The following is a 24751-nucleotide window of genomic DNA, read 5'->3' as shown; positions in this document are numbered from 1 at the left end:
ACAGAAGAAATAACAAACACTATTCAGATTTTCTTTTCCATGCATAAACTATACAGCATGCCGCTCTTATCACAAGCATGTAACATTCCCCCAGCAGAAGACAAGGAGATCATTCATTTCTCTTCAAAACAAGAAACCAAAGCCCGATTCCTGCTAGCTATTGGGACATCGGTAAGTAGAGCTGTAGGAATTGTTTAATTCTGTTCCAAAGCTTGTATTCAGCCGCCTCCACAGGGAGGGCGGATCATAAGCCCCGTTTATCCATCCACACAAGGTCTTGCTCACGCTCCCCGCCGCCCGTGACCCGCAGGCCCCAGCCGGTGCCGGTGCCGGTGCCGGTGCCGGTGCCGGTGCCGGTGCCGGTGCCGGTGCCGGTGCCGGTGCCGGAAAGGCGTGACCGGCCCCGCCTTCAGCGCTGCCGGCTCGCCATGGCGGCGGCGCGGCCGGCGCGGGCCCGGGCCCTGCTGCAGCAGAGCGTCTCCGCCCGCCTGCAGGTGCGGCCGCCCGAGAGCGGCTCCGAGGCGCAGTGGGTGGAGGTAACGTGGGCCGCGGGCCGCCCCCCGCCGCCGGCATCGCGCCTTCCCTCCGCGGAGCGGGGCCGAGCGGGGCGGCCGGCGGGAAAGCGCTCCGGGCCCTGCGCCCGTGCGGCGGCGGCGACAGGGTGGGCTGGGCGTTCGGACACCTGAGGGGAACGGCCTCTGCTCCTTCTCCGGGCTGGGCTGCGCTTCGGGCCGTGGTCCAGCCTCGTCTCGTTTCCACTGCAGAGCGCTCGCCTCGGCCCCCAGTTATCAGCAAATGTTGCAGTCGGCCCCTTTGGCAAAGGGACAAGCAGCAGGAGGCGCGTAGCGCTTTCTCTCTGCTGCTCCTTCTCTCTCCGTGTGCTCCACAGAGTCCTCCACAGGCAGAATTCTCTTCAGGAGCATGACTGCTCCACGACCACACACTTCCCTTCTAACTGCGTTGTTCCTTCTTTTCTGAAATACACTCACAGAAACACTACAACCTTCGCTGGTGGTGTCAGCTTTAGTTTGTTGTGAGATAGTGTTAACTTGGAGAAGAAAGGCCAGGTAGGGCTATGGGACTGTGGCAGCAGTAGTTCTGATGTTGTTTGGTTTGTTTATTTTTTTCCAGAACACTAACTAAAAATGAAATTTAGCATGTAGACCACCACGCACGTTAGGGAAAACATTGTATTTTCCTTCCACAGTCTTCTGCTGGGGGAGGTAGGTAGGTCTGCAGGCTCTTTGGTTGATGTGCTGTGCATGCAGCCCAGGGCTCTTTACCAAAGCACGAAGGCTGCCCTTTGGAATGCACTGACCTGCTGTAGTTGTCATTGCTTGTGAGTTACCTACGCTAGAATAACTCATTTCTGCCATTGGCAACTATTTAGCCCATGGGTTTTTATTGTTTTGTCTTTTGTCCTTTTTAAAGACTATTACAACAGAAGGGGCTTTATACTGTCACTTCCATAAATTTTAAAAAGTAAAAGCTCTAGCATGGTTAAAGGGTTTGTGCGTTCATTCAGCACATCGGAAAAGAGTACACTCTTTGCCTTTCACATTAGCCTTAAAACATTTCTCTCTTTGTTCAGAAGGGGCGGGTGGATCCAGCAGAACTATTTTCTGCAGTATGGTCTGGGAAGCCAGAATGTTTTACTGGGAGGAAATAGGTGTGGTCTCACAGATACTGTGTTTCACAGATACTGTGTTTCACAGATGTAGTGTGTCTGTGTATGCTGCATTGTTAGCCTCTCAGTATAAGGTTAATTACAATAAAATTCACTTAGCCACGTGTAAATTAACTATAGGAGAAATAATCTATTTCTGGCTTGCTAATCACAGAAGTAATTGTAGATCTAGTAAAGAAGACCAGAAATGTAATTTTGCTGTCTTTCTTTTAAACTATTTTAAAAGGTACTTTAAACTATTTTAAAAGGTATTGTGGTTGAGAGATATGATTAATTTTGCTGCAAGGAGGTTATGTAGCTTATCTCCCTAATTTGTAAAATCACTAGGGAAGTAATAGATATCACTAAAGGAGTCTGAAAGAGATTTGGGTGGTCTCCAGCAGATATTTTTCAGATGTGAACCTTACTAATATTTGAGATGGGTACTTGGAAATCTTTCCCGGGTACATAGGGCTTTTTAAGAGAAGTCTGTTTTAACAAGAACTAGTCACCATGCAAAAAAAAAAGCCAATTGGAAGTTTTTTGGGTTTTTTTCTCTAGTATGACTACTTTAGAGGTTATTGTAAGAAAATTTTGCTGCTGACATTTTCTGGTAGGGTAATTTTACTCCCTGTTTTTGCATGTCAATACAAAACCAAAAAAGTGAAAAAGTACAGACATCATCAACTATTATTTACATCAACCAGTGTGTTTCTGATGTTCTATGACCAATTAAATTAAAAGTAGGACCTCACCTTGAGACATTTCTAGGATACTGTAAGTGGCATATATTGTAGGTGTTCAAAGCTTCTGAGCTATAAGAGACCCCTGTAGGTACTTTAGGAACTTCAGAGCAGATGTTCCTTATCTTCAGAAAGGTTAGGAGTGTACTTTATACATGAATCTCTGCCTTCACTGTGTTTTCATGATTGAGTTTTTTGGCCTGTTGAGGGTTACTGCACACAGGATGTCTTGTTTATGGGGAATTTTGATTTTATACCCTGCATAAAAGGTTTAGGTATACAGCAAAATAGGAAGAAAAAAGGAATTATTGTAAAGGTAGGGCTGAAACAAGGTAAGGTTTGGTGTATTTCATAACCCTGGGAGAAAAGAAACATAAAATGAATATTCAGCTGAAAAGTATAAGTGCCTACACTTCATGCAAGGAAAACTGTCTTTTCCTTATCTTATTTCCTGTGAAAAACGCCAATTACTTGTTTTTAAAATTTTTAATAGTTTAATAGTAATAAAATGGCTAAAAAAAAAGTAACACAATTAGAGTAATAACAATTTGGACAAATTGAATTAGGACAATATGAGACAATAAAAACAAAGAGTTACGGACATCCGGGTACCTTTTTTGTGGGCATCACAAGCCCGAAAAAAGGACACCCGTTAACAAAGGATTATCCCTTAAAAGCAATAGCCTGTTGCATATTCATACACTTCATACATGATGCATAAATTCCATTCAAATACAGGATTCTGTCTGGTCATCGTCAACTTCTTCCTCCAAATCCTAACAGCGCCTTCGAGGCAGGAAGGAGTTAGTTTCTTCTGATAAGAGGGCCATAAATTCTTTTTCTCCGGAAGATTTAGGTGTCCTGTGGCTGCTATCTCGCTGCAGGTCTTTTCTTTTAAACAAAGCATCTTACATAGCATAGTTTCTATTTTAACAATTTTTATAACTTAAAACTATATTTAACATAGTACTTAAGAGAATTAATAAGCATTACTTTCTAACACAATGCATATAATATTCATTTTAATATTTGCGAAAAGCCAATCATAAAATACATGCTTTTTTCACATTTCCTTTGACTTCTTTTCTGGTTACTATGGCAAAAAGGGGTGCAAAATACCAGGCACAGACTTGTTCTGTGACCTGTGGCAGATGATGTCATCTCTCTGCTGCACTGAGTATAAGAAATATGAAGAAATCTTCCCAGAGGGTAGTAAATCTGAACTTGAAATGGAAATGTCACAGAATAATTTATGTAAGGTAGTTTCACAAACTGACTTTCTAAGAATTGAAAAGTATTTTGAATTTTATTATCCATTGCATTTTCTTTGAGGAAAAATTAGTAAAAAGTAGAGATAATATTTTGCAGAATATATTTCAGTTTTGCTAATGAAATCCTGAAAAATACAGATCAATGCATTTGGTAAGGAGGGTGGGAAAGGAGTCAGTTATTTGTCTTTTCCTGCAAAAGAGCTAAAAAGCAGCATTTGGATGCAGTGTTGCTAAGGCTGTCTATATGGCTTTGGGGCTGGGTGCGTCAGCCCTTCATGACCTGGTTCGCAGGTTGCCTGACCTGATAATTACTTAAGACACTGTATAATAAATGCCAGTGTTGCACAGTATCTTGCTTTGCTGCTTTATTTATGTAGGCATTTTACTGCTCACAGTAGATCCACATAGAACACAGCTTTCCTCTCTGGTCACTGAATAGGTCCCTTGCAGTGGCTGTTTACACACCAGCATGTTGAATTTATGATATTCTTATTTGTGTTATTTTGCTCGAATTTTTGTGCATTAAATGGAGGTCTGAGGAGCAGTCAGCTAGGCTTTGGTAGGTTACAGAAGAGCTGTAGCAATGGTTTTGCTTTGGTTCAAAAAGTTTACACATTACATTGACAACAAGCACAAGTCTTAGGACACTTGGAAGACTGGTATAAGGTCAGACTGACACATGTTATTGTTAGGTTTGGTCTTGTATTGCATTTAATTTCCCATCTTCTATTCAATTAAGAAAACTAAAGAATAAAGTAGGACTTAACCAGGGGTTGAAACATGGCTGTACATGTTGAACCACAGTTTTCAGTCATAGTTGAAACCCTAAGTTTCAGCTTAAAAATAGTTGCATAGCTTTCAACTTTATCATGGTTGTAAAGTGTTCTAGAAGACCATAAACATGCAGTATAAATAGAAGCATCCTCTATCAGCTTTAACTTGTCTCTGAATAATTCTTCTCTCATTTAACCTCCTGTCCCTCTAATTTTCTTCAATGTGTGTCTCATCTTGTGATAAATAGTTTATTCAAAAACAAACATCAAATAAGGGCAGAGGTCTTATGACTTACAGGGGTCACTTTACATACTTTTTTGTGTCTTTAAAATGAGCTGCTTGCAGAATATTGTTACTGCTGTGAGACTGTAACAAAAAAGTGTTTTGAAAGAAGCCATTTAAAGCTTTTGAAAGTTCTCAGCATGTGACATTTTGGCTAGAAAGAGCGTTCTCTTTTTTCAGAAGTTAGTCACTAGAAAAATAGTTGAGAAGGCATAGCTTTTCTCAGTCATTGCCTTGAGCATTTTGTTTAATCTCTGCAATAACAAAGGGACAAAATTCTCATGTGTATAGCTAAGATTTCTTCACCAAAAACCTTTTACATTTGGGGAAAAAACAAATAGAGGAAATTTTTTTGCTAAGTATTTTTTATAAACTACTTACATTTTCTATCCTTTTGCTTTGATAGCATTGGTATTAATAACTCCTTCCTGTGCCAATCTATTTAACATCTCTTCATTGGTGTTTCACAAGTTGACATTTCTGTTTCCTCAAACAAAATTAAAAAGATACTTATTCTTGACAAGGCAGTGGGAAGGTTTCCTTATACACTGTCTGTGGATCCTGTCAGCCTGTGAATGCTGTGGGATTTTTCCCAGAGAAGTTAAGCCATGCAGGTACACTTGTGCATGAGACATGGGTGCTGCTGGCTGCACTGCCTATCAGTCTGGCTTAATAAAGCGCGGCTGGTGCACGTACATTCCTTATGGACTAAACAAGTGAGCAGAAAAGCTACACAGGAGTTTTCTTGTGCTTTCTCCTCAGTAGAGGCCTAATTCTTCCCTCAAATACATAGTTCTTACAGGTAGTTGCTCTGAATGCTAAAGATGTGGCATATCCTTTGCTTTATACCAGTCAGCTGAAAAGTTCCATTTTGCCAGTTAGATTTTACCCAGGCTTATAAATAGTATTTTGAACAACTTTATAATATTCTGAACAACTTCACAGTTGTTGGTCATCATATTTAAATATTTAATTAACAGACTCCATGGTTTTTTCAGAATTATATTGTACTAGATTACTTTCAACATCAAAATAAAATTCCATTCTTCGACAAGTCCTGTGGTGTTTTTCATGTTTTGTAATTGGAAATAATATCATAGTTCATACTGAAAATTGATTTAGCTGTACATTTGATGGGAAAAAAGCTTAAATAATTTCTTACGCTGGATTTAACTATACTAATTCATCTTGTCACCTGTCTATATTAGTACTTTACAGTATGCATTCCAACTAAATTTGGCTTCACATGGAGCTAATAAATTGTCTTAATTGTATGTAGAAGCATTTTGCAGATAATGAGTATATATCTTATCTTCCACAGTGTGGTGTGTAAAGTCAATGTCTGAAGATGTACTAAATAACTAAAACTACTCTTTGTTACGTGGTTTTGTCATTTTTGATTCTGTTTTAATGATAAGCATGCATCGTAGATAATGAGAAACATTGACATAGTTTTCTGTAATCTTTTGTAGATCCAGAGAGGGCTTGTTATCTACATATGCTTCTTCAAAGGTGCTGATGAGGATCTTGTCCCAAAAATTGGTATGATATCATCCATATACATTATTGTATTGTTTGAAAAGGAAGAAAAGCAGTTGAGGCAGAGAAGGTAGCAGCCATTTGGGTAAGCCATGAAATGGCATTATTCTAACTCAGTTACCTGGCTGAAAGAACAGTTTGGTCTGTCTTGTTTCTTTTGACAGTTTCTTGTTTCTTTGTCTGTCTGTTCATGACCGCCTAAAAAACAAATTCCCCTGATAACGTTCTGGCAAACAAAGAAAATGCTGCACCTGCTGTTTAACACATTACATGTATGGGGCAATAAGTTCAGTCCAGGACAGAACTGAATTTCAGATAGTTCATGGCTTGATTTGATAAGTGTTTTACCACTGATCTCACTGTATGTGCAGGATATTTCAAATCATAGCCGGTAGAGGGAGTTGTGTGGATAATGAAACAGGGCCTTTCCCATGTCACTTCGGTGGTAACATCCACTGTTAGCATGTGCAGTTTTCTGGTTCAGAAGCAATAACAGCAATGTCTGGAATTCTTGTCTTCTTCTCCACATGCACTTTAACATTTGCATTAAAGCAGAGAAGATGCTGTGGATAAGGTCAAATAGTAGCAATTTCTGTCTTTACCCAGTGCTGTTTTGGCTTGATTTTTTTTTTGGTTCTGTTTTGGTTTTTTTTGGTTTTTTTTTTTTTACTTTTATGTCATTCCTTCTCCCTCCTTTCCTCCATCAGTAGCACTGATGGAAATTCTGTGATGATGCAGAATTTCATCATGGAAATTCTGTGATGATGCATATTCCAGATAAAAGTGCCCCTTTTCTGTGGCTGGCTGATACTAGTGATTTGGCTAAAGACTGTGTAACAATATTTCACTATTTCAGTCTATTTCAGACTGCTGGCCAAGACCAACAGTGCACAAGTACAGGTGTTATTAAAAATGCCGAGAGCAACTCCTACAGTCCTTTTGTAATGCTAAATATTTATGATATAAAAATTTATTTTGTGCTAGTGAGAGTTCCATGAGAATGTTGCTTGAGAATAATTATATTTTCAGCTCTGAGGCAGCTAAAACAGGCCAGAAAAAGAAAGTTCTGTTTCCTGTCAGGAGATTCATCTAGGACCATCCTTCTTGAGTGCCTCCGTTAGAGAATATTGTTTCCTAAATATATTTTGAATCTGTTTAAGTGTGTGGGTTTGGTTCCTGAATCACAACTCAGCTGTTTTTGCTTCTAACAACATTAAACATTTATGTTTAGGGTTTGGAGGCATGACTAGTATCCTCCCAGCTTTTACAGAGTTGGGTAATGATTTGATTTGTTACAGAAACACCAGAAAATCTAAAGTTAGTAAATGCATTGATTTATTTGCAAGTTTCTGTGCTCTGGCTTATAAGCCAAATTGCATCTGACTTTCCTGCCCACCTCCTGTCTCAAGCGACAAACTGGTAGCTGCATGTCTCCGAGTGGAGCACTGAAGGACGCTTGCTCTACTTGAGACCGAACCATGGAGCTGTGCATTCAGCTCAGATCAGTGCTGGGTCCTGCTGCAAACTGCTGCTACCAGAATGAAAAGAGAGTCAGGGCAAAACACTCTCCAAAGTGCACTGAGGATGGTGTGTCCTACATTGTGGAGTGTTGTGCAAATGCTGCCTATTTGAGTATCAAGCAATTAAGGAAGGCTCACTAATTGCATCCTGGGTTCTTTTGGGGGTGTCCAACTAGAATCAACTTTAGGATTTTAGATAGCCAATCACTTCCCCCAAAACTAGAACTTTCGACATATAATATTAATATCCTTCACATTCCTCACAATACTCAGACATATTAGTTGGTTAAGTATTTATTGATTGTCCATGTTTCAGTTCATTAATAAAGACTTTCTTTTACTCAGTGGTTTGTCAAAATATTTGTTGGCTCTTGTTTATAGTGTCCTGTTCAATTCACTTTAGCAATACTAACTCTTACTTTATTTTTATTTGCAGTCGATACACTGTTGAATGTTAAATTAAGTGAAAATGAAAACGGCGAGTTTGTCTCTGTTCTTGATTTACCAGGCGACGTACTCATCATACCACAAGCTACCCTAGGTGGTAAACCAAAGGGAAGAAGGATGCAGTACCATGCAAACATTGAAAAAGAAAAAGGGTTGGAACTTTATTCTCAGTTTGTGGCTCTGTGTGAAAAAGAACTGGCTACCAATGCCAAATGCTTGGAAGCCGGTGTTCTTGTCAAGCATGGCACATATGGAAACAGGCAGGTGTTAAAACTGGATACAAATGGACCTTACACTCACCTGATTGAATTTTGAAAAAAATAAATTGTATCCCAAATACAGTACTGATGTCTTTTGTTTGTTTTGGTTTGGGTTTTTTTTCTCCTAAGCATTAAAGTGCTTGATTGCCTTGGGAGATAGTTTAAAAAAGACTTTCACTCATCTGTACTGGTTTTGCCAATCCCATTGAATAGGAGGATGCCTGAGACTCCTTTGCTATAATGAGTATGTGTTTTTTGCTCATATGCATCTGAGGTGTGATTAAAATAGTTGTTAATATTGATGCAATAATTCAAAATGTTTATCAACAAAAATGGGATAATGCAATCATTTTTTACTAAAAAATAAGGAAAAAAGTATTACATGTATAGCTTGAAGAAGTAGTTTATAGATAGAAAAGAATACCTTATATGTACTTACATCAATTTTTACCTTTATGTTTTCTATCCATAAAATGACAATGCTTTCTAACTAACTGATATACTGAAAACAAATTCCACTAAGAGGAATTTTAGCCTCTTAGAGAGTAAGTACTAAATAAGAAAGTCCATCCCCCTCAACTGGAGTGTGTGAGGGTGGTAGACTTAAGGCAGTACAGGACTGATCATGGGCTTTGCAGGGAAGAATAAGTGAGGCACATCTAAAAACCAGCAGTATCACTGAATTGCTTGCTTGAAGTTTGCATTCTGAAATCTCTGATGTGTTTTGATAGGCTGCCTGCTATAGCTTGGTCTATGTCCTTGTTACTGTGGTCTTGCTGTCTACTCAATTCTTTCATAACAGAGCCTCAGGAAAAGAACAGAAACATTCAAATGAAAACAAAAGTAAAGATGGTACAATGTATGTTGCCATTTCATTGTTCCCTCTGCCCCCATTGCTTCCTTCCAGCTTTTTGTCCATTGAAGCTGCTAGGCAGAGACTAGCTTTCCTTTTATAGGCAGTGTTGGTACATTTGGGGCTCCCTTCCCAGCTGACCCCCTATGCAGTTCTGTTATAAACATTATTAACAGATGGTGCTAAGAAGATATCATGGGAAATTCAGTCTAGAAAGGCAGTAAGAACAGAACTGTTATATTAAAATGTGGCAAATTCAAAACTGATACAAATGTGTTCATCCTGTGAATCAAGTTTCTCTTTTTAATGCAGCATTATGGTTCAGAAGGGTTCAAAGTGATATCAGACATTTATATGGTTTGCAGCAATTATCCAGAATTGCCATTTGAATAAAAAATTACTCTGGAAGAAATATAAAACCTTATGGTTAGTGAGGATGGCAGCTTGCACAATTCTAAATTGTAGGCCAGTAGTTACAAATACTCTGTCCTTATCTTCATTTTGTACAAAACATTGAATGTATAATCTGTAGGCTCAAACTATGCCATGAGAATCACATTTTTTAACAGATAAGTAACTTACAGTTTTGATAAGAGAGTAATGATTTTTTTTTCAGGTTAGCATAATATATGGTTAATAATTATGAAATAAATAGAAATATTGAATTCCTGGCAACTGACATTGTCACAGTTGAAAACAACCATTTACACAAATGGCCTGGAAATATTAGCTATTAGGACCCAAATGACATATTTATTCATTAATAATTAACAGTTATGATAGTCATAGTATGAGTCATGTTCAAAGTTCCTACTAGCAAGATTTAAATAATATTGTCCTGATGCAAATAACTAATACAAATTCATTATGATCTGTGTGCTTGAAAAAACATTGTAATTCCTTTTTCTGTTGGAGGTCAAATCCTAAAAACTACTGAGTAATGCCACTTTTCACAGACCTTACAGGAATTGTGGGTATTTAGTGTATCTCAAGAATTGATTCTTTGAGGCATAATACAAAGTCTGCAGCTTTTAATTTACCTCCTGTCTCCAGAAAGATCTTTGGCAGCCTGGCAATTAATTATATTTAAAGAACTCTAAGATTTCTAAGAAGGATAAGCTTGAAAATGTTTAGTGAAAAAAAGACTTCAAACTCTATCTCATAGCAGTCTGTCATATAAAGCAGATAAAAACGAATGTACATTTCAGTGGTTCTTAGGGCCAGACAGAACTCTGGAATTTTTGTAAAAAGGTGGATATTTATGTATTATCTGCCCATTTCTGATTTATTTGTGTATCCATCTTGGAATACTGATTTCTGCCATCCTCTGCTCCAGGAATTGGCAGCTTGTTGAATGCTGTTCCCTTTGTACTGCTTTATTTATATCTACTATTGATTCACAATCCATTTACTGAAGGAAGCCATTTCTGAATAACATGCTGGACCCTACTGATAAAAAAATTGATTAAAATTACTTTTTCTAAGCCAAGTGCTTATTCCCTTCAACCATGAATATATGCTTTAAACAGATGACCTGACTCTGCTTTAAATGGTTTTTGCAATATGACTAGACAAAACCTCATATAATTATCCTGTTCTATAATTGGAGAATGTCTTTCTATACTTAGAGAATGCCCATTAGAAGATGCTTAATATTCCCCACTTCCTTGAAATAACCTATAAAGTGAGGAGTTGTCCTTATGCTGTTATGTCTCCAATTCAACTGCCAGGCAGGAATTTGCAATATCAGGTTTTTGTGACCTTGTTTGCAGTGCACACACCCACTGTGTTGAAGCTGAGCATGTGTGGACTATGAACTGGGCTCATAAACACTCACTAATGAGTTCAGGGGCTGTTTTCTAGTCAGCAGTATTCCTGCTTCCTTCCCATGCCCCTTCTGGAAATTCCCATGCTAGTCAGCAGTATTCCTGCTTCCTTTCCATGCCCCTTCTGGAAATTTTTACCTCTGCTGCTACATAGATTATGCAACGTATGAATTTACAACATACAAATATTAATCCAGAATTGGAAATTAATAAACAGCTCGTAGCCCTGTAATACTTGCAACTGTATTGCTACTGCCAGTGACAGTCCACAGGCCTTGTCCCAAGTGTTCCAAGAGCTCAGGATGGATGCTTATCACAGGAACTCTCCTCAGGCTTCTCTTTGGTTTTATTTGATTTGGCTGTAACAATTTTTTTTCTAAGGACAGGAGGCTATGGCTAATTTGTTTTACTTTTATGTGTAACCACAGTTGTTATATAGATACTAATAATTAGTATTTATTCTGTGTAGAATTATGTATGTAAGACTCTAACAGGGTGTTACAGGATACAGAAATATAGACCTATTAAACCAGCAGGAACTTTGAGAAGTGAAGACACCAAGTGCAGTGTAAAGTAGAGGCATGGGATAGTAAGAGATGGGGCACAGGGTGGCACTGGACACTTCAAGACTATAAACAACTTGTCAATGGTCAGATGAAGAAATACAAACCTGGAGCTGGGCAAAACTATTCTTAGGGATAAAACAAAGAAAGAGTATATGAGATAAACAAAATCAAACCACTTAAGATTAACAAAAAGAAAAATACATAGTTGCAGGCCATTAAAGAAAAGCAAGGAGTAAAACTTTATTAGGAAATGTATAAAAAGAACCCCAAGTGAGAGATATTGCCAAAAAAAAAGAAGAGAAAAAAGAAATCATAAACATCAACATTATACTCCTGCAGGCACAGAACTCCAGATGCTGATGATCCACTGTGCTCCCTCTACAAGGTGGAACCACAAGGAGGTGAAAGGTCAAGAATGACACCAGGAAGAGGGGTGAGTGTAGTTACTAAATAGTGTATGCATAACAATTTTTACCATATTATTATTACTGACACCTTCTGTACAGTTTCTTTATTTTTATTTCCTTTGTTTTTTTCTGCAATAATTATATTTGGACTGATAATCATTATTTTATTAAATTGCTACGGTTTCAATTAAAATAAATTTGGTGTGACTCTTAAACATAGAGTGGATTTCTTTTTGCCTGTAACAAGATTTTGCACATAACAGTTTCTGCAGACAGTTGCTTCCCCATGTTGAAATGGCAGCCACTTGATGGGCTGCTGGATATCAGCCAGCCTTTGTGGTGCTTTTCACCAGGTCTTTTAATGCATCTGTGATGTCTGATCTCATTTACCACAAAAGCTCCACAAAAATTCTTCATTGTGACTCAATGCAACAACTGCTCTTTAGCTCCTCTTCAAGAACAAAGTTTCACATCTACTTGGATTTAAAAGTATGATCTGCTGGACCTCTGTCTCACCTCTGGTATAAAAACAGCTTTTTTGGAGACAGAGGGATGACTCTTTTAAGCTTCCGTTATTTTTTGCTTTTAGTTTCTTTTCCTGTCTTCTCTATGGACTCCTTCAAACACATTGTTTCTCTTTGGAAGCTGGAGTAGCAGTATGCCAGAGAGGGCTACAGTGGGTCTCCACAAATGCACAGGCATTCATTACCTGAGGTCTGCCACAAAACTCTGTTGTGACTGACTTCATTTCTTAAATTCTTTGCATCTCAATTATCATCTAATAAATGGCTATCTATTTTTGTTTTCAGTGTCTTGATCCTTAAGACCATACATGGAACAAAACAATGACCATCACTGTCTAATGTATTGCACAGCACAGTGGGACAGGACTAGGTTGTCTGGGAGATCCACCAGCTGCTTTATTCTAAACATCAGAGTCACAATTGCTGGACAAGAACAGAAAGCAGAGCTTCCTCCTTAATATTTTACTTGTGGAAACAGCACCCAAAACTTGATGAATTTGGTATTTCTTATTTATTCCTTCTTCATTTCTTGAAGCTTCTTGAAAGCAACTCAGAACTTGGGAATCATCTGAGATTCCCAGAAGATTCTGTTACGAGAAGTGCCATGCAATTACAGCTGAAAAGTAAATGGTGTATGTGGACAAGAGAAAGAAACATCAGTTAGAATAGCCCAAATACTATGAATGTATTGCACATTTTCCATTTGAACCAATGCTGTCTTCTAGTTCAATTACTGCCAGTGTGTGGCTTTGGGCAAAGCAATTTTCTGCTCTACTTTTTCCATCTGTGATCTGAAAGAAAGAGTCAAAACGGGGGGAAAGAGGTTTAAAACCACTGGGTTTTCCCCCTTTCACTAAAAGTAAAACATCATCTCTGATCCTCTTTTTCCATTAGAAGGCAGTATGCTTTTACCTCTCTTCACCTTTGTTGGAGCTACAGGAAGTTGCCTTTCACTACCTCCTACTTTAGCCTCTGCCTCACAAATGTGACTTAAGCTAATGTTCACAGAGCACTTTGAGTACCTCAATGCACAGTGTGGTATTAGTACAAATAACACCTCATAGTATTTCTAAAATAGGAGTGATCCAGACAGCATGGGAGTGCGAATAAATGGCATTCTTATCTCGCTGCTCTAGTTCATCTGTATCTCATTACTCTGAATTTAACATTGCTTTCCATTCACCTTAATTATATTTACTGGTGTAAGTGCCATAATAGATTCCCTATTACATCAGTATGTGTTTAAAATGTGCAAGAAAGGAGCTTAATGCTATTTAGATGTGTTCCATTAGAAAAGAGACTGTTTTGATGAAAGTTTTGGATTAATGTTGAATGTAAAAGGTTTTTGGGAGGCCTTCGTATTTAGCTGGCAATCCATCCCTAGATCTAACTTTCTTATTTTCCCCTTCCATTTTGGTAGTTTTATCTAACATTATCTAGGCCTGCATAATAGTTTTATTTGCATTTTAGGATTTAAAATAACAGCAGGACTGTGTAATTGCTTGGCAGGAACTCAGGCCTTGCATTTTGTGATAGTACAAAAAGGAACTGTGTTGGGAATAAAAAGAAGCCTAAGCAGTACTGTAGCATAAAAATATACATTATTTTTGACATTCAGTTTGTAAAAAAAGCAATATTGGTACCTAAAGCATTGCAAAAGTTAGGACAGGCCAAAATGTATTGGGTTCTACATGCCTCCAGAAAGTAAAACTAAATTGTTAATCTTATAATTAATACAAAGATATCCCTTCTTAATGATTTTAAAATATAATGGAATTTGGTTTTGTTTGCTATGTAATTATTTGGTGATGTAACATTTGATTCAAATCAGGCCCCTAGCCCTGTGATTCTTACTCATGTGTGGACAGTCCCACTGAATTCAAAGGCATACATTCTTTTTTCTTCCTCTAGAGTCACTGAGGATTATAAAGCTGAAAGAATGCAAATATTTAGCTCAGAGGCATATGTGACTGTATAGATATTCTACTATGTCTGGAATTTGTATGGCAGAACTGACTCATGCTCTAAATCAGTCAACCCACTTTACCAAAATAGACTAATGAGAAGACTGATCAGTAGGTTTGAGCATTTCAAATTTTTGCCAGTTGCTTATTTTCTTAAGTAACTTGTTATTGAAGCACAGTCAGGACTAATGGGGAAAGGGAAAATTGAATTAATACTTGGCGAATGCATCTAATTGTCCTATTTTTTCTGTTTTAGAACAAATTACAATAAATTTGCACAACATTTTTTTAAAATTTCAGATTGAAAATGGGAAAAATAAAAATAGCATGCATAACTGCTAAAGTAGATGCTAATTTGAACCAGTGCATAGTTAACAGCCTGTTGACCAATTCAGGGAAAAATAACGGTAAAAATCAAGATTAGCTATAAATCCAATGAAGACAGACTCTTACGTAAGCACTGCTGGCACAAAGCAACCCTAAAGCTGATGTACCCAGAGATGGAAGGAGCATCCTGCATCAATATGCCTTGTTATTCCAATTGATTCATATCAGTTCAGCATTAACAAAGCATTACTTAGATCTGATATCATGTGTCCTGGGGGGCTGGGCAAGATAATTCTTTGGAAAAACTGAGCAAGTCTTTCCTTCTTAATGAATGATGTTTTGTCTTGCCCTGTGTTCATGTAACACTCAGCATTATAAGATACTAATTTTGAGTGGGTCTCTGCCTGCTACCATAACAGAGTGAATAATAGGTGTAATAATGATAAAAACAGCAATAATCTTCCAAAAATTATTCTAGATTTGGAGTTGTTTATTTGTTTCTGAGTTAAACATGATCAATCCTTCACAAATATTGACAGGAGTTTCTGGTACCTCAGGACTGTCAGAGAGCTCTTGTTTTTCTGGAGTTCCTCATGGAAAAAGTAATCACGTAACAGTCTTTGACTATAAATTGTTCAGCAGACCTGTCTCACAAGTGAATTGCAAATCACTGTATTAGTAACAGCAATTCAGCTCCTGATCAAAATGAAGTTAACTTACCAGATAATTCTTTCCTGGGAATGTATGTGATTTTTGAAAAACACCTTTACATCAGTACAAGTTTGTGGAGTTGATTTCTGTGAAACATAATATGTAAATAATTTCCTGCTTCAGGTGTGAAGCATATTCTTCATTACCACATCCATTGCCAGAATTTTTTAAAAGGTCTTTGCATCAGTGCTCATGTTTTTTATCACAGTCAGTTTAGTAAAAATGAAACCAGTGTCCATATATGGTAAGGCAGCCTGGTGCTCATGGCATCTACAGCACAATGTAATCAGGCAGCCCTGCATGTGCTCTTTGAAATATTTCTCAGCAGTATCATCTGCATAACTGAGTACAGATGCTCACAGAGAATCCCCTGCATGTAAACTTTTATGTATGAACCTATGTTAAGTCGAATGTACAAGCTTATGCAAGGTTTAGACACAATTTCTGCTCCTATGGTTTTGTGTCCCAGGCATTATTCCCTCACCACAACAGCTCCCTCTCCACAGCTGCCTGGAGGGAGGCTGGAGCCAGGTGAGGGTCAGCCTCTTCTCCCCGGCAGCCAGTGATAGCACAAGAGGACACAGCCTCAAGCTGTGCCAGGGGAGGTTCAGGTTGGACACCAGGAAGAATTTCTTTATGGAAAGGGTCATTAAAGATTGGAATGGACTGCTCAGAGAGGAGGTTGGGTCACCATCACTGGAGTGTTCAAGAAATGTCTGGACATGGTACTTCGTGCTATGGTTTAGTTTGCATTGTGGTGGTCAGTCAAAGATTGGACTTAATCTTACAGGTCTTTTCCACTCTTAATGATTCTGAGATTCTGTTTGCACAAGTTAAAAGAAGACAGTCCCAGAAAACACAGGCTTATGGAGAGAATTCTGGGACCTGGATTCCAAAGATGGCTGGGCATCAGCTAGAAAACTACTGTAAAATTATTGTTTGTTTATTTTAAAACTAAAAAATGATTGAGAGACATACTTTCCTCTTGTTAAGATAGAATTTAAACTGATCACAGAATACATTAAAGAAAATCCCTCCAATGGATATTTTCTCATGACCAGTGAGTTCACTAATGAAAATTTGTAAGGGTGGAAGTAATTCCCAGTGACAAAGCAATGTCCTCCAGCTGCACCACCTATGCAGTAGGAGAAACGAGGTGAAATTCCCGGAGGAGTTTGAGCCGACCTTGTCTGAAAGACACAGAATTCCTCCTTGACTTGGGATTCCATATCGATTTGGGATCACAGCTTACACTGATGAAAGCCAGGAGTAACAACTTCGGCAAACGTTGGATTCGACGAACGCTCAATATAAAGGGCGTGATGACGGTACTGTCCTGTGCAGCGCCCAGGGGCCCTCCCAGGGAAGTACGGACGTGGATGCCTGAGGGGCGGGGTGGAAATCAGAAGCCATGGCAGACACTAATCGCAGCCAGGTACAAATTCCAGCAGTGCCAGCTGAACTCCCTTCACAAACCACCACCAGGAGGGATCTTTTGTTGCTGTTTCTGGTGGGGCAACACGGACCGGGAGCCCCCGGCTGCGCCCCCCTAGCGCAGAGCCGCTCATCGCCTGGAGGCGGCGGAGCCTCGGAGCGCCCCGGGGCGGCGACTCTGTCCCCTCCGGCGCTGCGGAGCCTCGGAGCGCCCCGGGGCGGCGACTCTGTCCCCTCCGGCACCGCGACACCTCGCCCTGGGGCGGTGACTCTGTCCCCTCCGGCACCGCCACCCCTCGCCCCGGGCCGCTCCCGCCTCCTCCCTGCCGCCGCGGGCGCTCGATGGCTCCGGGCCCGATTGCACAGTCCTGAGCACCGGAGTCGCCCTCATACTCCTCCTCCTCCTCCCTTTCCTCCCCCCTCCCCGCCGGCGGGCGGCGGCAGCGGCGGCAGCTCGGGCGCAGGACCCGCCGCCCCCCGCGCTGGAGGAGGGCGGACGGACGGACGGACGGACGGACGGACGGACGGGGCCGAGCCGGCAGAGCGGCGCGGGAGCGCTGCGGCCGGCAGGTACCGCGGGCTGCGGGAGGCCGGGGGCAGCAGGGGCTGTGTAAAGGGGCAGCAGGGCCGAGCGCAGCTGGGAGTCCTGCGGGGCTGCGCTTGCCCGAGGCCTGCGCCCGAAAAGTGCTGGATCACCCCCGGAGCCACCGGGTGGGTCGGTGGGTATCACACGCACAGGCAGCCCTAAAGGCGCCGGCCGGGCGGCTCCCGGGCTCCTGCAGCCCAGCCCAGCCCGTGCCGCCTCGTCCCGTTCCCCGGGGCTGCGGGGCAGCTCTCAGCCCCGGGAGAGAAGGAAAGGGAAGGGAGGGAAGGGAAGGGAGAGGGGCGGCCAGGCGGGCGCCGCCCGGGTGTCACGGGGAGCGGCGGCCGAGCGGCCGTGCCGCCGGGCCCGGGTGGGCGAGCGAGCGGGGCTCTTTGCCCTGTGCGCGGGTACGGATCCTGAGGCTCCGGCAGGGGGTTGGCATTCGCTTGAACCGATGTTCCATTATTTTGGGCTCTGGCTTTATATTTTCTTATAAAGCTTGGTAATTAAGAATATTGGACATTCTGATATCTGGAAATGTTATCGTAAACTTTTGCAGTTTGGATTCCTGATTGTCTGGATAGGACAACGACTAAGTTCACACCATATAACTGGTAAAAACCTTGCACAGCGATGTAAAATGTGTAAAGTTGCATTCGTGTTGACATTATTGAATGTGGGAAAGAGTAATAGATGTTGTACATTTAGTTAAGTGTAAAGTTTATTGAGGTATGGGTGGAAGGATGATAGCAGATGAGGAAGGGAGATAAAAGTTGAGTCCAGCTCTGTGTTTCTGTAAGTGAAATTGGATATATTTTGAATTTTGGATTCATTAATTGTAGTGATTCTTTGAGTTTGGGGTTTGATTTAGTAGGATTAGGTGTTTGCAGTTGTGACCATGAACTGTACATTTATTTTAGTCTCACATGCCATAAATATTTTCCCTGTCTGCAGAAGTAGTCAAGGTATATTGTATGCTTTAGTGTTTTGCTACAGGATATGTAATAGTCTCAGTCCATGTATGAAATAACAATTGAGACATAGAAAATAGATTACTTCTGGTTGTGTGATGAATGGAGCTTGGGTTTCTTTTCCTGATGGTTTGACACAGTGAAAAGGGGGTGGGGGGAGGAAGCCAGTTTACTGTTACACTAAGTCTAGCCATACACTGAAAACTTGTGCTTGATTATTGAACACAGGATTGTTTTTGTAGTCAGTAAAATATCTGACTTACTGACTAGTTCATGATGTTTTATGCGAACACATCAAAAACTTTATTAATCAATGCAGGATGATCTTCTGTTTTAAGATTCAGAACAGCCTAATGAGTCAGGAGATTAGAAACACCTTCTCACAAAAACATTTTCAGGTTGCATGACATTTATTTTATTCAGCTTTTACTTGTATTTACTGAGTTCAGGTAGCAGAACCTTTAAAAAGACACGCAGTATATCTATATCTACATTGCAGACCAAAAAGGCTTTAAACCTCTAGGCAGTTACATTTTTGAGCTGTTTTGGAGTTTTCTTTGGGGAACAGCCACATAAAATACCTAGAGAATGAAACATTGCAGTGAGGTATGTCAGTGATTTGTGCCCGGATAGTGATCTCTGATCTGCCAAACAAGTCTCCTGCAGAGTTTGCATCTGTGAGGGCTTCTGCTGCTGCTGCTAAATTTCTGTGTCAATGTTTCAGTGCAGTTGAAGTCCAAGCATAGTAAAAGCTATAGTGATTTTCAGGAAGAATAAGTATCCTTTTCTGGGTTTTCAGTATATATTCAACAAAAATTCCCTGTGGCTTAATTTAATGCTAAGCTAGACTGGATTTACCTTAACAGAAGATTGGTGACTCAAATCAGCCTGCATAATCCATATGCATATACATCACGTACTGTAAGTCAATTTAATATTTTAACAAATAATTTCATTTCCTGGAACTTCTGTCATTGTGACAAAAACCCCCCAAGCAAACAACAAACCCCACCCTGTCAGCATACTTAGTTTGGTATATTTTGTGTATATTAAATAAACAATGTTGTCTACAACATTCTCAGGACTAAAGTTCAGGCATATATTGAAATTATTATATATTGTTGTTAGCAGGTGGATGTTTATACTTCTGTGGTTTTCATGCACTTGCAGTGCTATCACACCAGGTTTCAAATCTGTAAAGAAATAAACCCAAAGCATTCTATGCATTTTTATTCAGACTGAAGCTAGTTATTGCTTTCTGAAGTTTACTTAGTCCAGTTTTGGGGAAAAAGAAAATGTTTTAAACTCACTTTGTCAGTATCAGATAGGATACTGTGACTATTAAAAGCATTGGTTAATTATTTGTATGCAATTTGCCTGGTTGACTGTAAACAGAGTAATGTTCTGAGGTCCCTGTAATGGAGCCAAGTTTATCTCTTGACTGTAACTTTCAGAAATGAACCTAAATAATATTCAAGAGTTGTGAGGGCCAGGGAGGTCAGAGTGTGGCAGTAGTGCCCACTGTGGAGCTCAGGAAATAGTTGTTTATATTTCTCAGTAACTGAATGTTGCTGTTTTTCGGTTTCCTGCAATAATTCTTCTCATGTGGAGATAAAAATTAAAGTGATAATAAGAAACATGAAAGCAAAGTGTTTGTACTTTTTAACACTATGAATAAATGTCTTTCCATTGTTTTAAAAAATATCTTTAATATTTTGCATTGCTAAAACAGCTATTGCAATTTCAGGCACTTTGTTCAGGGTATTTTTCTCTAATTGTGTCAAGCTTTGTCCTCAAAGCTTCACAGAAATCATTCAGCATTCCAGAAGACATTGTCTTGTCATTTCTTTCACACTTCAGCAAATGTATATTGTGTTGTAGTTCTTATCAATGTCACTGTTATGTGTGAGGATTGTGGGTGGTCACATTCTTTGAGCGAATATTTCTAAAACTGGGGAGCCCAGAGCAAGAATTCTGATAGATTTCACGTGGGTCTTTGTTGCCTTTAAGCTTTATTCCTCTTTCAGATACAGGGTAGTTCCTCCAAAACTTGGAAATCAAAAACATTTAATAAGCATTTTGGTAGGAAAACCAGTCATTTGGAACTGTTCCTGTGGGAGTAGACATGTACTTTGTGTGGGCATCATTATTCACAAAACATCAAAATACAACCCCTTTGTTTTGCAACACAAATGGAAGTCGCTGAGAAGTTAACAAGAATTCTGTTTGGGCTGCATGATATTTGTTCTTTAGTACAGCCTGAAACGCTGTGGGAACACTGCAAGACCTACATGTGTAGAGCATGCAATAATACATGGAGATGCACTTGTGTTGCATCTTTAACAAGTCCCTGCAAAAATGCTACCAATTTTCAGTGAGACAATACACACATAGCATTCCTGTGGCAAATTTCTTCATCCAGAGCAATATTAAGAGGAAAGACTGAAAAAGTGTCTTGTTGCAACATCTATGATTTCGGAGTCATGTTTCTTAACAGAATAATTGCATACAAAAATATAATGTAAGGGGAAGTTGTCCTAGTCTGAAATCTTCAGCAGTAACTAGAGGAAGTGGTTCTGCTATCATCTGTTATTTTTTGTTGCTCATAATCACATAGATTCTTAATTGCTTTTTGCAGTTGGGGATAAGCATGTGATGCAAATGTGTACATATTTTTATTTAAAAAGGAAGATGTGTGAGATTAACTGAGTCCCACTATAGTGTAGAATATGCAATAAAACATTGGAGTACTCAACTGTGGGATTTATTTGCTGTGTTTTTCACATGCTAATGCACTCATAATTTGATATTAAGAGTTATAGTTCTGCTTGATTTAAAAGCCTTAAAATTTTGAACTTTCTCCTCTGTGGCCTGGTATTCTTTTCTATGTGCTCTGAGTTGTGGTCTTGTGATGACTTTCTCTTGTGGCTTGTTCCTGCAAACTGCAGTCGGACATCACTGTTGGTCCCGTCTTCTCTATACTTGGCTTCAAATTTCTCTACTAGTGCCCAATGTAACATAACACTGCAAAATACCTGGCATTTTTATGGCTCTGCATTAATTTTGGATGAAAAGCATTTCTCAGTTTGATGCCAAGGGTAATTTGGCTCAAATTGATGAGACCAATGAGCGACAAATTCGGGTATGTGTGTGTAGGCATTGAAAGACTGGGCTCTGGTTTCATAAGTTGTTCTTAAAGCTCTTCATGAAGTATTTAATCAGTCAGTGTTTCTGCTAAAGAAGCAGTCTTAAGGGGAGTTAAATTTCTCTCTCTCTTTTCCTCCCCTCTCTTCTTGTCTTGGTGCTGAAATTTCCTACGTTTGCTTGTATGTTTCTTTGAAAATACATACAAGAAAGCAATAAAAGGGCACATGAAATTCCCAGAGTTATTTGGGGTTTTTTTTGTTTTGTGTTTGTTTTGGTGGTTTTGTTGTTGTTGTTGAATGAAAGGCTGCGAGTGATAAGCATTACTGAACATAAAACATGTACAGAGGGGTCACTGTTTAGTTGGGAGCAGCAGTTACCTGCTCTTGTTTCATGTGGCTCTGTGGAGCAAAAATTTAAAGCTTGTGTATATAGAAAAAAATGTACAAATCAGTTGAATGGTGGGGATCCTGCCACTCAAAGGATGTGGCAATACTGATTCACTTACACTAATGCTCTTGTTTAGCTTTGCCTTCTCTAACTGAAGATTTTGAGGCAGTCTTTGCCTCTGTGAGTTAGTTGGTAATAGTTTGTAGAAGTCTGTAAGTAAACAAAGGCTGCTCTGTCTTCCCAGTAATTATAAACATATTTATTTGTTGAATATTCCCACTCTGATATATTTCCAGTGTCTAAACTCCCAACTCATTTAAGTTCATTTTTATTCCCTATGAAATTACCGAGATTCTGTAATTGTTGTTTATTTAAATCAGATTATTTCTGTGTGTGCTGTAAATATCCTGGGCCGTCATATGGCCCATTTGAAGTTGCTGGAGTTTGAACCTGCACAATTTGCCTTCTCCAGACCTGGGGCCTCATTATTTTGCCTACTAGCATAACCAGTACCCTGTAACTATTGAATTTTGGTCTGTGTTTCATTCATGAGTAGCTGCGTTTGGCTGGTGCTTTAAGGTTTTTCTGCCCAGCTGGCAAAGACCATCATACTCCGTTTCTCTTGTCAGAAGTAAGTCCAAGGGGGCTGGGCAGGAGTTTTGTTGATGTTTGGAAGACACTGAACGGGTACGTGCAAGGGTGTAACACAGGTTTGAGCATCGATGTCTCTCCGTGCAGTCAGCTCAGATGCACTGCTAACGATCATCCCATTAAACTTTTAAACAGGGCTGCAGGAGTAACATTGATCTCAACTGTTAATGGCTGGAATTAAACGTGTCAGGCTGGAAGGCTTTCTCTGGAACCTGTTGGTTCACTTGTTAGGCAGATGATAATAAATCTTGCTTTCTGAAGGCAAGAACGTGGATTTGAAGTCAGTTAAAATACCACTGCAGTGCAGTGAGGGTCATCTTGAAGCTAGCAAATGTTCTTCAGCTCCGGTTTTCAGCAGTGGGATGGTTATGGCATTGATTGTGTAGTCAGCCCAATGGCAGCTGTTATGAAAACACTGGTGGTTGTTATTATTACTGGTCATTTTTCATCTTAATCATTACTATTATTCATTATTGTTTTTTTACTGTTACTCATTACTGTCAATGAGTAACAGCAGTAGTTTCTTAGAGGAATACTATGCACTTGTGTATCTGCTAGATTAGTCATTGGTACAAAATTGAATCTACATGTTTATTACCTTATATCAGATTTAGTGCAGAATTATGTTAATACTTTTAAAATTAGAAAGATATAAATAACTGTTACTAAGGTAAGCGGCACTTTATTTTCTTCACTACAACGTAGGTATAAAGGACTTAGACCCTCATCTAGATTGTTCATTAGATCCTCACCTGAGCCTCATGCTCAGAGAACTGAGGTTGACCAGATTTCTGTTTAAGCAGCACTTGTTCCTATGAAAGAGAGACAAACTGGTGGATCAGAAATCAAATGTAAAAAATTCTAAAAGAAAAGAAGTTTGTAAGTACAAACTTGGTCTGTGGAATAGTTTCCATTACTTGTGTCACTCTTCATTGAAATAATGAGTCATGCTTTAAAGGCTGATTTTAGTGAGAGATCAGTTAGGTTTGCTATATTGCAGATTACTTTTTTTGATACTTCTTATTTTTTTGTTCATAAGCAAAATAGGCCAAGAGTTGGAAGGAAGAGGAAGAGTGAAATTCATTAAGTTTCCATTATTGCTTATAGCTTTTTCATTGCTAATGTTACAGGTTTTGACTTAGACTTCCATGTGAAAGATACACAGCAAACTATGGTCCGCTTCCCTCATCTTTTAAAGCCTGAGGAGATTACCTAGCTTGAAGGGAGCTTGATCCACATAATGGATCTATTTATGTTTTGTACTCTGTTATAACTGTATCATGGGTGGTCTGTTGGTTCTGCTATTTGAAAGACAGTAGCTAAAGGCAGCTACTCAGATCAGTCTTACCCTGGATGAGTCACTTTTTATTTAAAAACTACAGGTCCCTTTTTTCTCATTGTGGTTGGTCAGAAATTTCAACATTACTGTTGTTGTTGCCTTTTAATGCTTGATGTACCCTGTATTCCTTTCAATTTACAGGGTGACATTCCATCTAGTGTTTGCTCCAAGAGCTTTTCTGTGCTCTTTTCTGACCTGTCTTGAACAATCCTGCTTGTCAAGTTGGCAGTTGATAAATGAAAGAAAAATTTTAATAGTAAGTAGGAACAACTTCTGCTTTGGCCAATAAATCTTTTTGCCAGTTTTGTAGCATAGTGTAAATGTAAAATAAACTTAGCTCACAGGAGAAAAAAAGGAGGAGTTTTTGATTGATCTGTTCTTGTAGTACTGATGGGAAAGTAGTTCTTGTAATTACTTCAGTTACCTAAAGACAAAATGAAAAGGCTAGTGCATCATGTTGGTTGGCCAATGAAGATTTCATCAGGCATATGTACCTTTTTAGTTTGGTTGATGGCGTAGCATACATCTCATTTAATTAAATTTCACATTTGTTCCCCAG

At 39.5% G+C, this 24751-nt stretch overlaps 2 protein-coding genes across 9 annotated transcripts in view; both read left to right on the top strand.

The window, feature by feature from the left end:
- Nucleotides 1–412: 412 nt before the first annotated feature.
- DTD2 (D-aminoacyl-tRNA deacylase 2) lies at nt 413–8578 on the top strand. Of its 2 annotated transcripts, none has more exons than XM_030949870.1 (3): nt 413–536; nt 6209–6278; nt 8232–8578. In XM_030949870.1, exons 1-3 carry the CDS (start codon nt 429–431, stop codon nt 8555–8557), a joined length of 504 nt encoding a protein of 167 aa, XP_030805730.1. In that variant the 5' UTR covers nt 413–428; the 3' UTR covers nt 8558–8578. The 2 variants fall into 2 exon arrangements, with proteins under 2 accessions (XP_030805730.1, XP_030805731.1); XM_030949871.1 differs by having other exon boundaries at nt 418–494; nt 8232–8572.
- Nucleotides 8579–12060: 3482 nt separating this feature from the next.
- Nucleotides 12061–24751, top strand: part of HEATR5A (HEAT repeat containing 5A) — a 70121-nt gene continuing 57430 nt past the window's right edge. For 5 of the 7 annotated variants that reach the window (XM_030948857.1, XM_030948856.1, XM_030948854.1 and 2 more), the window contains exon 1: nt 17316–17684. The gene's annotated coding sequence lies outside the window, so the exon portion shown is untranslated. The other 2 variants (XM_030948853.1, XM_030948852.1) reach the window with 2 other exon arrangements.

This window comes from Camarhynchus parvulus, chromosome 5 (assembly GCF_901933205.1).
Source record: "Camarhynchus parvulus chromosome 5, STF_HiC, whole genome shotgun sequence".
Classification (NCBI taxonomy): Eukaryota; Metazoa; Chordata; class Aves; order Passeriformes; family Thraupidae; genus Camarhynchus; species Camarhynchus parvulus.
This window is presented reverse-complemented; position numbering and strand designations above follow the sequence as displayed.

Excerpts from the sequence above, each read along its gene's own strand:
- DTD2 (XM_030949870.1), top strand. The coding sequence starts at position 429 with ATGGCGGCGGCGCGGCCGGCGCGGGCCCGGGCCCTGCTGCAGCAGAGC. Across the intron at positions 537-6,208 it reads CCGAGGCGCAGTGGGTGGAG|ATCCAGAGAGGGCTTGTTAT; the intron begins GTAACGTGGGCC and ends AATCTTTTGTAG. Across the intron at positions 6,279-8,231 it reads GGATCTTGTCCCAAAAATTG|TCGATACACTGTTGAATGTT; the intron begins GTATGATATCAT and ends TTTTATTTGCAG.